We start from the raw sequence: 11,171 nt of genomic DNA, 5'->3' as shown, positions 1-11,171 counted from the left end.
CAGAGACAAAGCACAGGAAAATGAACAAGCTCACGCGTGAAATGCGGATGGTTTGTTTTCACGCTGAGAAAACTTGTTCAAAACACAGTCGGTGCATTATAAAAAAGAAATGTTCGGCTATAGGGTCTTATTTGAAAATACAATGCTTACATACGTTGTCTGTCATATATGCAGCTGTTTGACACATGTGCGTTTGAGTGACGGTGACAATGGAGTCTTCACGATCACTTTTATTTTACAGGTTTGTATGATTTTGACTCAGATAACCAGAACTGGAAAAAATGTATTTAACGAGTTACCAGATTACTGTAGCTGCCGCTCATGTTACTCCCAGTCTGTTGTGTTGCTCTTATTTATGAGCCTTTCACGTTTTGAGCATTATTCTGTCATAGAAAGAGTAGCCGTAAAGGTCAGAGGTCATCTTCCTGGTTCTGAAAGTGCCGCGTGCTTCCTGACCTGTGCTGTCTGGCGCTCTGTCGTCACAAACAAGGAAACCATGTTCGCGCTAACGCAGCGGTGCGTTCAGGTACTGTCAGAAAAGTGACCAACAGCTCTTTCAGGAAAACTGCCTTGCACGTGGTAGCGTGGCCGAGCGGTCTAAGGCGCTGGATTAAGGCTCCAGTCTCTTCGGGGGCGTGGGTTCGAATCCCACCGCTGCCAGACATTTTTCAAGTACACATAGAAAGCTGCAGTCAATACACACAGGATTTACTTTAAACATGTGGTCTTTACGCAACGTTTGTGAGCAGAACAACAACAGAATTAGGTATGACAGTTGAGTTGATAGTGAAATCTGTATAATTTCAATAATTCAAGGATATTTGGCTCCTTTTAAAATGATGTAGAATAGTAATGGAAAAAAAACAGCTTTTAATGAATTTAAAGTTTTACTACACCAACACAATGTAAGGGGATTTGCATAATGATTACTTTTATTTGTTTTATTATTATTATTTCATTTTATCCCACACTGGCAGCTACAGTTACTCATCTCCATTAACTGGAATCACTGAACAGTGACTTTTTGCTGTTAGTCTCTTTTACAGGATTTAGTGGAATTATCTGAAAAATAATTAGGCTTGTTATGCGCTATAGATGGTTCAAGGTGCTTCAGTTTTGGTGAGTAAATTCCTGTAGTTTTTGTCAATTGGCAGTAATACACACATGGTATAAATGTGTGTCACGCACTGGTTTCTGAATTCTTGATGTGAAACATTGAGTTGATTGTTTCCACTGTGGCCATGTTGATTGCCAAAATCCACATGTGACAAGTAGGTGCAGGTTTGTGAAACCATACACTCATTGGCTGTGACTTGTGATTGACAAGTTAGCAAATGATTGTGTAGCTTTATACAGATCTATTTTGAAAGATAGATTGACTAAAAGCCAAAATAGGCTTCATTTTTTTATTCAGTATAGCTCCAAATGAGTAACTGAGATCATAAATCAAGCATCAACGAGCTTACAGAGGTCAAGACAGGAAACTGTTTTCCGTTAGACTTCAATAGGACCTCAAGTATTTTTGCAACACAGCTGTCGCCATCTAGTGGCCTTCAGATGGACTGCAAGCTCAAGACACTTTCACAGTGGCTGATTTTCTATAGTTTACGCTTTTCTCCAGTGCCACTTTTCATGTAGTAGATGTATGTGAGGATACTACACATTATGTTTAGGTTCTATATTTATTGTTTGCCTAAAAAAAAAATTAATTTTCGTTTAATTTTGAATTTTCGTTCTCAATTCAGTTTAAATTCACTTACTTTCCAGGGTGGGTTTGCTCATTTCAATTCACCTTTTTATTGTTTGAACATGTTAAGTGTTTGGCTTAAAAAAAAAGATTATAGACGGTCGAGGTTTAGGAAATTCAGATTAAATATTACACAAACACAACACTTAAAGTCATGTATACATCCAAGTCTAAATAAACATGCAGCAGAGGCTCCTGATGACCATATTAATAAATATTACAGCTAAGAGTTAAAAAAAAACAACAACTTATTATTGAATTGAATGATTATTGAAGCTTTGTAAACAAACAATGTAGTTTAAATTCGTTTTCCATTTTATATTTTTATTTAAGTTAACATTTTTAGGTTTTAGTTTTGTTTTAAACCACTATAGTAAATAGTGTAGGGAGAGGAAAAGTAGGGGTTAGAAGACTATTTTGGGTTAGGGTTACCCTAACCCAAAATAGTCTTAAGAAGACTATTTAAATCTATTTCGGTCTAAGGGAGTCAGAAGTCCGAGGTGAGGTGGAACACTTGAACGCAGCATAGCTGGACGCGGCGGAGAGGAGAAAAGAAAAGGGCAACGAAGCAGCCCGGATAATTCAGCCTCGCAGTCTTGGCGCCAATCCGACTTCAGAGGGAAATTAAACGGCTCGGTTTTCACTCACGTTGGAATCAAATTCGCAGCCGGTTGCTGCTTCTTTCAAAGCCTTCGGTCGTCTGCTGTAGCCAGCCAGCTAGCTTTGTTAGCACACTATCCATCATTGTCATATTCATCTGGCCCCCTTATTTCTGCCTGTAGTCACGATACTAATAACTCAGCAAAGCACCGGGACAATAGAGGTGTGTTTCTCCAGGGGGATCGAGCAGATACGGCAGCAAAATGGGGGTGAGTTGCATGTGTTTTTCCCCAAATATATATATATATATGAAGCGAGGTGGCACAAAGAAAGGTTTTAGCTCGTGAGTGGCTGATTAAGCAGAGGAGATATGAAAGAAAGAAAGAAAGAAAGAAGGAAGGCAGGAGAGAGGGAAAGCGAGAAAGACCATGGTGGATGGATGTGGCTGAAGGTGCTGGTTTGGCTGTTAGCCGTCTAGCTGCCTAAACATGAACCCAGTAACATAGCATTGTAGCGTTAGCTCGAGCACACACATGGCTTTTTATGACGTTTTCAGCTGGGTTACTGCATTGTCCTTGGCGTTGCGCACACTAACATGTCATGTGTGTTGTGACATTGTTAGCCCGCTAGCCTTGTTAGCTGTCGGGGAATGCCATTACAGCAAATGGCGAGTGCGTTGCTAACCATTAATGCTAGTCACTTGTGTTTGTGTTTGTGTGTGTGTGTGCGCGCGCGCGTATGTGTGTGTACATTTTCCAAACAGGCCAGGATGTGGGGTCTTTCCCCCACCTGGCCTTGGCTAATTCACACATGTTGGAAGTTGATAATATGAGCTACCTGTCTGCACCAGCCAGGCCTGCACACACTCTGAAGCTGTAAAGCTGAGTTTATTAACTTTAGCTAGACTTGACTTTGTCCTTCTCTTTGGCTCCAGATAAACCAATCCACGTGTTCCCCCTTCCCCAGCTCAGTGTGCAGCCTTCCTGTGCTTGGTACAGAGTTAATGCTTGGAGCTAAAGTTGGCATTCCTTTTCATAATTGCTCAGCCCTGGAATGAAGGAATTCAGTTAATGTCTAGTTGTTTCTCCAGTGAAGCACCAATTCTGCACCCTAAACGCACCACGACCAACTCTAATAACTCATGGAGTCTTCCAACCAGGGCAATACACTAATACTATTTGTGATTGTTTGACTCAACCAGACAAATAAGTATCTAAATGGCATGGAGCCACAAAAAAAATCACTACATCAGGTCCAGAGGATGGGTAATAGGAACTGTTAAAGTGTCTAATCTCTCTGTTGCACAGCATAAACGCTATCAGGGTCATTTGTGTGAGTTATGGCTGCACCATCAATGCAGATGCTTTGGACATCAAACCAGGAGCAGGCTTAATGAGAGTAACGGTATCAGAGAAATTTCCCACAGGGAGCAGCACAGGCTATAGAAATACTATACCGCTGTAATGGCTTTAGAATGAAAGCATTTCAGAGAGACAATAATCACGTTATTAAGAGTAATAAGCTCTGCTTTTTCATTGTTTTCCAGACCTTGATGTATTTTTGGAGCTTCGATCTTCCCGGATGTGCTCATGCGTAGTGTCTGAGGGTCAATCTGTTCTCTGATTGATTTGCCACGTGGCTTTGGGGTTGTAATTAAAACGTGTACAGCAGCACGCGTCATTATTAAACAGAAATTCAAAGATCTGCTAATACTCAGATGAGTGGGAAAGACTGCACTCTACGTTTGATCGATTTTGTTTGTGTGTGTGTGTGTGTGTGTGTGTGTGTTGGCAAAAAAGTACAGTGGTATCCTCTGGCTACTACCTGCTTCTGTGTTTGTGGGCTCTGCTGCCACCAGGTTTCATCGTGATTTCTTGTGACCTGACAGGCTGTAGCTGCTGTGCCAGAATGCTGCATTACCTTGTCATTTCGTCAGCACAGGACTCTTTAACAAGAGAAGATCGATTCAGCAGTAAAGAAGTGGTGAAAAATGGCTGGCACTGATCATGCGAAGCAGAGAAGGGAATAAATTAAGTGGTAAAAAAAGGCAAAGGGTTATAGCACCTCTTTGTCTGTAGTGATCTCAGGATTTTGCATTTTTTGTGTGTGTGTCAGGGTGAAAAAATGTCATTCTGATCCATCTGTAATTCACCAAATGTCCCCTGCTTTTTTTCCTCTCCGTTCATTTTGTGTCTTCAGAGGAAGTCCAACAGAGCAAAGGAGAAGAAAGCGAGACGTCTGGAGGAGAGGGCAGCTATGGATGCTGTATGCGCCAAAGTAGACGCAGCCAATAAGGTACCTCAGTTGTGGATATGAGTGAAAAGGAGAAATCTTCTGCTGTGGCTTTGCACTGAAGTTAAAAATGCGCGGTTTGATTTTTGTCTCTCTCGCACGCTGTTCCATTGTAAGCTTAAGGCACAAAAAAAAAAGCTCGGGGATGCCCCCCTCACCCCGATTACAGCCTTAATTGATATGGGCATGACAGGAAAAGGCAAATACCGCACCATGTGTGCCTTTATGCATAATTAATCTGCATCATTAAATCCCCCACCCGTCTATTCGAATGCACAGCTCCTGCAGCTTGGAGGTTGGCTAGAGCGTTAGCAAACTGGAGGAAAACAGCTCGCACAACATGATCTGAGCTGCAGCAGCTTCCTCATTGGGATCATGATGGGTCTGGCTGGGTCGATTACTTTTGTGTCACTTTGTTTCAAAATGAGTTGCCCCCACTGTCGTGGATGTGATAACAGCAAAGGAATCCAAGAAAATCTCCTAAAGTGACGCCTGGACCATAGTTTCAAATGAATAAATGAGCAATTTAACCTGATCTTGAGGGTCCGTCTTTGGCCTTCATACTTAAATTCTCTGAGCCCGAGTGTCTGAGTGGCCCAGTGTGCCATAATCTGTCCAAGGATGAGAGTAGTCTTGATCTTCACAGTAACAAGGTGAAGCTGACTTTTTGTGTCATCGTGAATGACTAATGGACGTGTAGCCTGTCCTGCCCTTATTTGGCTTTTCAGGTCATTGAGCGTAAAGGCTGCTTAAAGGAGAACAGTGCTGATAGTTTAGCGTTTTCTCATTCTGCCCTCTCTTCTCACAGCTCGAAGACCCCCTGGCCGCCTTCCCAGCCTTCAAAAAATACGACAGAAATGGGTACGCACTGCTTTGTACACCCGCAGAGGATTTATTCAGTATCCCGTTCCATGAAATTCATTCTTGTTTTGTTTTTACCGCATGGAGGGAACAGCCGCTTTTCCCAGAGACACAGACTCATAAACTCACACGTTGACTTGTCCTCCCATTCCAGGCTGAACCTGCAGATAGAGTGCAAGAGAGTGACCGCGCTTAACCCGCTGTCTGTGGAGTGGGCTTTCGAACTCACAAGAGCCAACATGCAGACGCTGTAAGAAGTCTGTTCTCGCCTCCTCTCAGAGTTCGAAGTAGTTCAGGAACAGAGTGACCTATCTTTTTCAGAGCAGAGTGCAGATAGGCCAGAAATTCTTTTTGTGACATGAGATAAGGGCACATGGCAAGATGTGGATCTGAGGCCATGAATTAAACGCAGAGTATAAAAAGAAGGTAGAGATTGAGTTACTGTATTTAATATTGTCTTATATTCAGTTTTAAACGGTATTTGTCCAGTTTAGAAAAATCTGAGAGCAAAGAATTACAATTATTGGTCCATACTCAAGTTTGTCTGCTGTCTTTCTGTTGCAGGTACGAGCAGAGCGAGTGGGGATGGAAGGAGAGGGAAAAGAGGGAGGAGATGAATGACGAGAGGGCTTGGTACCTGCTGGCCCGTGACGCCGACTCCTCCCCCGTGGCCTTCTCCCACTTTCGGTTCGACATAGAGTGCGGAGAGGAGGTTTTATATTGGTGAGGTACCCAGCTGTGTGTTTGTGGATTTCAGAAAAGATTTCAAACCTCATTTCTGTTATTCTAAGTTTTATTTTTTTTAAATTTGCGCCTCTTTCTTCGCTCTGCAGCTATGAGGTGCAGTTAGAGAGCAGAGTGCGGAGGAAAGGGCTTGGCAAGTTTCTCATCCAGATACTCCAGCTCATCGCTAACAGGTAAAACACTTCGGTTGTGTGACTATGGGAGGGAACATTTTGGTGACTGTGAAGTTGGTTACAGCTGACTGTAACATCGCATTCACAGCACATTTATCATAACAAACAAATGCTAAAACATGGGCTACATCCATCTTTTATATACAGTCTATGGTCACGCCTTCAGGTCACTTTACACTAAAGACAAGTGTTTTGTTTTTTGTCCTCTGTCCAGTACACAGATGAAGAAGGTGATGTTGACAGTTTTTAAACAGAACAAAGGGGCCTACCAGTTCTTCAGAGAAGCTTTACAGTGAGTATGCCGGCTCTTTAACGCTCAGGAAATATGGAGGGTTTAACTGTAATGAGACAAATGTTCAATGGACACTATATTATATTATATTATTATGGAATATGATATAAGGTTAGTTGTCTGTGAAGCTTCTCAGTCATCCAGGTCATCGTAATCTGTAATGACCCCAAGAGGGTCATGGACCCCCTATTGATCCTCTACCTACTCACACGAGCCAAGGTGTGAAAATAGGTTTCGGGTGAAGCCATCACATGATAGGGTGGGGTTAGGTTTCACAATGGGTTCACCCGAAACTGATTGTGACCCACACCCTGACCCTCCCATAGGGTTTATAATCTGGGACTCTCCACCAATTGCTCTGAAGAAGCTTCTTGGAGGAGAGGTGAAACGTCTTCAAGAAACCTAAAGAAGTCCAGACGCTTTTCTTTCCAAGCTCCTTAGACTATGACGTGGTTCACAGCTCAGTATTAATGGCTCCACGGGTGTTGTGGGTTAGTCTCTTTCTCGTGAAGTTGCTGTCTTAGATCAGAAAGGAACGGGCAAAGCTGGCAGTTCCCAAAAATGTATTTCTGGACATAATCCAGGAATTTTAACTCTGAAAATGTAACACAAATGAGATGAAATCATAGAGAAATGTGGAACTTCTGGCCTTTATTCAATGTCGTAACACTGGAACAGAAGCAAAGATTGCAACCGGAGTTCCCTTTTAGTCCCACACTGAACTGGTGACTTTCATTTTTAGTGGTCCTCATCTCATGATACCACAGTCAGTTTTGTTATGATCACTGCGCTGCAAACACGAGGATTGTTGAGGGTTATTATTGGGATAATGGCGACATCACGGCGCTGCCTTAATGAATTATCCTTTACTTTCTCTTTCGTGTGGCACTGGCGGGTCTTACAGTTATGGCGTCTTAATGTGATCGCCATCATTAGTGCATTAACTCTCCAGGAAGTTCCCACTTATAAAGGTCACATACAGGCAGGAAACGGTCCTTCTTCGTCTGAAACCAGACTTCCTTCGGTCTCCCATTAACGAAGCTCGCCGTCTCCCCTCACCTCCAGGTTTGAGATCGATGAGACCTCACCGAGCATGTCCGGTTGCTGCGGCGACGACTGTTCTTACGAGATCCTGAGCAGGCGGACCAAGCACGGCGAGGCCTCGGCGGGACACACCCACGGGGGCGGACACTGCGGGGGCTGCTGCCACTGATCTGCTTCGGTTACGCCACGCGATTGGTTAAAAGCCAGCAACTTTAACCGGCTGCGTGCGAAAGCTTCAGCTGCCTGCTAGTCCACGAGTGGTTTTGAATTATGGAGGCCGACAGGTGGGAAAACCCACCTGCGCATTAAAAGCCGGCATCTCGATGCAGCGTGAGCTTTCGCACACAGCCTTTTCTATGTTTTTGTTTTGTTTGTTTGATTTGTTTTCCAGCCCCTCGGCTCATTGTCCAAATCATCTCTTCCCATTCTCATAACGCTGTTATTACCAGAACTAGTTTCCAGTCAAGAAAAAGCTGATCCTCTCCCATGCAGCTCTCATCATCTCTCTGTGTTGCTATACTGTATTGGATCTGCTTCTTAAACTGTGGTTCGAGACCTAAAGTTGACTCTTGGCCTCGAGCTGTATTAAAGAAACTCCCCACTTGTGGTCTCTCAAGTGTAAAACGGGATTAGTTGAGTCTTGAAATCACAACTAAAACCATCCAAAATAAGCAGATAAAATAACTCAGAGTTAGTCAGTTTCTACAATCCAGCTCGGGGTTTTTCTGGAGCCTTTGCACTGAGACGACTTGCTTGTTTCACTGCACCGGGGTCCTCGGATCGGGCTTCATGTGAAAGCGCGAGTTTAGGTCCTGGTTAAACCAGCACAAGAAGCGCCGTTGCACTGTAATATTATCTGTTCTGACTCTAGTTGTAAGTTATTCTGTAACAGAAGCACTGCAGCTAGCAGCAGCTGGCACGTGATACTGCTGTTACATGATTACAATACACCATCGGCACCACCCGCCTCCTCGATCAGGTAAATGTATCGATGTCTCCCTCGCTTTTAATGCTTACAGCTTATCAGATGAGATTTCCAAGATTGCCTTTTTCTTTCGAGTCTCAGTAAAATACGTTTAAAAAAAAATGTTTTCGCAACATCATCAGTTGCTGTAAATCTGCATCCGACTAAGTAAATATTCCCAGTGTGTCCCCACCTGTGTCATATCGCCTCATCAGAGATGCATGCTGTAACTGGATGCTTTTTCAGCTTCACAGAAGACATCTTTAGTTGTGAAAATTCATCATTTGAGCTTTCAGCCTCCTTTTTTTTTAGTTTTTCCTGCTTCTTGACCTGCAACCACGGTTGCCACACAATTCTCATTTTTACTGAGCTTTCAGATTTTCGTAGTGCACCCGTTTCCCTCTTTGCTTTTAGTTTCTGACGACAAATCTGACACTACTAGGCTTGTTTAAAAACAACTAAGTCCATCCTCCATTGCACTTCTTGCATATCTTGTGGATTTAAGGTGGAACAGCATCAACAGAGGTCACCGTTTGATCGTATAGCTGCTTGAAAACGACACGTGAATGGATGCAGATGAGGGTAACGGCAGCGCACTTGAGGGAGCTTTTTCTTGCTTTTTAAATTGTTTTAGTTCTTCCACAGTCTTAACTTGTTTTCCTGGCCACCTCCTGTAAAATTAGGTATTTTTGGGAGTGGGGGCGGGTGGAGTAAATCTAGTCTTAAATTAGGATTACGGACTAGTGGCTTCTAAAATTTAGGTCCACTGCGAGACGCAGCATCTAAAATTCTCATGTTGGTCTAGAATAATCTTAATTCCACTTTAACCATGATGAATCCCCGCCTGTTCACAAAGCCTTTGATGTGTTTTTGGATTAAATTGCTGTGTTTTTTTTTTGTTTTTTTTTAATTGATTTAAAATTGAGATTGACTGCATTGAATGGGGTTCTGTTATGCACATTTCCAGCTCCATGTGTCCTTTTTTTCTCTGGCTTTGCATGATTCAGTTAAAAATAATCCTTATTTATCCTATCCTGGCCTCTGGTGCAGTTTATTTTATCCACTGTCTCAAATGAGCTGTTACAGCTCCTGTCCCTTTAAGACAGCTGTCCTCTCATTGGCTATCCCTGACAAACTGATGGTTTCAATTGTCATCTATATTAAGGCTCGCCTTGACATCACACAAAGCCAGGAGTAGATAAACATGTCTGAAACAGTGCTTCTGTGTTAAACTCTGAGTTTTTTGGTTCACAGAGAGGACGTGTACATATGCTGGATCCACCACTGTAACAGCACACCAATGACAGACAATAATGGAAATAATAATGTAAAGCCTGCTACAAGTACGTGAAGTTAGAGGCTGTTGTGTGAAGTAGACACACTTGGTATAAATACTTGGTACTAAAGGGTTTGAGGAGAAAAATCTTATGGGATCCTGGGATGAAAGCTTTGGTTGTTTCCTGCTAAAAGTACATTCTGCACCTGGAGACATGGTAGTTTTTCTTGCTTGGTTGAACTCTGAGGAACAGAAACAACTAAACATGCTTGTTTGCGGGGACTAGACTATCTGATTGAATAGTACAGTAAAAAAATTTTGTACTTCATATGTTACAATTTCAAAAAAAAAAAGAGGATGTTGTACATAGGGGTAGGAGATCGATGGACTGACAGTCTCTCTCTCAGGTTAATCAAACATAATCAAACCTCATCTGTTGTACTTAACAGCCACGCTGTCAGTCAGTCAGCCGCTGGCTGGATTGGATTGACCCACGGCTCAGTCTTGTTACCATCCTGTTTAAAGAAACAACCGGAAAGTAGTCCTGGTATTCAGGAGGAGATTTTTGTTTAGTTTTATTCTATTCTTTGAAAATGTGAAGTTGCATGAAAGTAAATGTAACAAAGTTTGAACAGAGACTGGATCTGCACTCGGTGGTCATATTCAATCCAGGCATGTGGGCAGTTAAAACAAATGATCATAAAGAATTTAAAAAGGCTCACTGGGAATAAAAAAAATAATAAAATAAAATAAAAATCTTGTGTGAAAATGTAATTTTTGGAAATGAGCCTGAATTTAATTTACTTTGAAGTCAGTGAGGACTTAATTTTTATTTTTTTTAATGGTTCCAGATACAAAAAATTCCAGATACTGCTTTTGGTCTTTTCTCAACATGTATATAAATATATATAAATATATAAGCTGTTGTGGATCCATCTTCATTTCTTGGCCTTTTACAGGAGAAACACTTTTTTAAACATGATGTTAATAAAAGACAAAAAAAAAAACCCTCTGTGTTTGAGAGTGAGTGTTCCAGTCCTGTCCGTAAATGACAATGAAAGGGAAAACTAAGTCATTCTGCCTTGTCAGTGTTTTATGTTACAAATAATGTTACGAATAAAGGAAAGTTGTTTGACTTTTCAAGAAATGCCTCCTTTTCTTTTCTTTTTTTAAACATG

The 11,171-nt window shown here is 42.0% G+C and overlaps 1 protein-coding gene and 1 non-coding gene across 2 annotated transcripts; both read left to right on the top strand.

Moving 5' to 3' along the window:
* The first annotated feature begins 578 nt into the window (after positions 1-578).
* Positions 579-660, top strand: trnal-aag (transfer RNA leucine (anticodon AAG)). The gene has a single exon. It is a non-coding gene; the product is annotated as a tRNA-Leu (tRNA).
* Positions 661-2,258: 1,598 nt separating this feature from the next.
* On the top strand, positions 2,259-11,140 carry naa40 (N-alpha-acetyltransferase 40, NatD catalytic subunit). The gene is made up of 8 exons (XM_006802449.3): positions 2,259-2,616; positions 4,547-4,642; positions 5,448-5,500; positions 5,655-5,750; positions 6,065-6,223; positions 6,334-6,417; positions 6,632-6,709; positions 7,775-11,140. The coding sequence occupies exons 1-8, from the start codon at positions 2,611-2,613 to the stop codon at positions 7,920-7,922; spliced, it is 720 nt and encodes a 239-aa protein (XP_006802512.1). The 5' UTR covers positions 2,259-2,610; the 3' UTR covers positions 7,923-11,140.
* The last annotated feature ends 31 nt before the right edge of the window (positions 11,141-11,171 follow it).

The sequence above is a fragment of the Neolamprologus brichardi genome, chromosome 3 (genome assembly GCF_056152115.1).
Source record: "Neolamprologus brichardi isolate AB-2024 chromosome 3, ASM5615211v1, whole genome shotgun sequence".
Taxonomy (NCBI): Eukaryota; Metazoa; Chordata; class Actinopteri; order Cichliformes; family Cichlidae; genus Neolamprologus; species Neolamprologus brichardi.
Note: the sequence above shows the minus strand (reverse complement) of the source record. Positions and strands in the feature narration are given on the sequence as shown.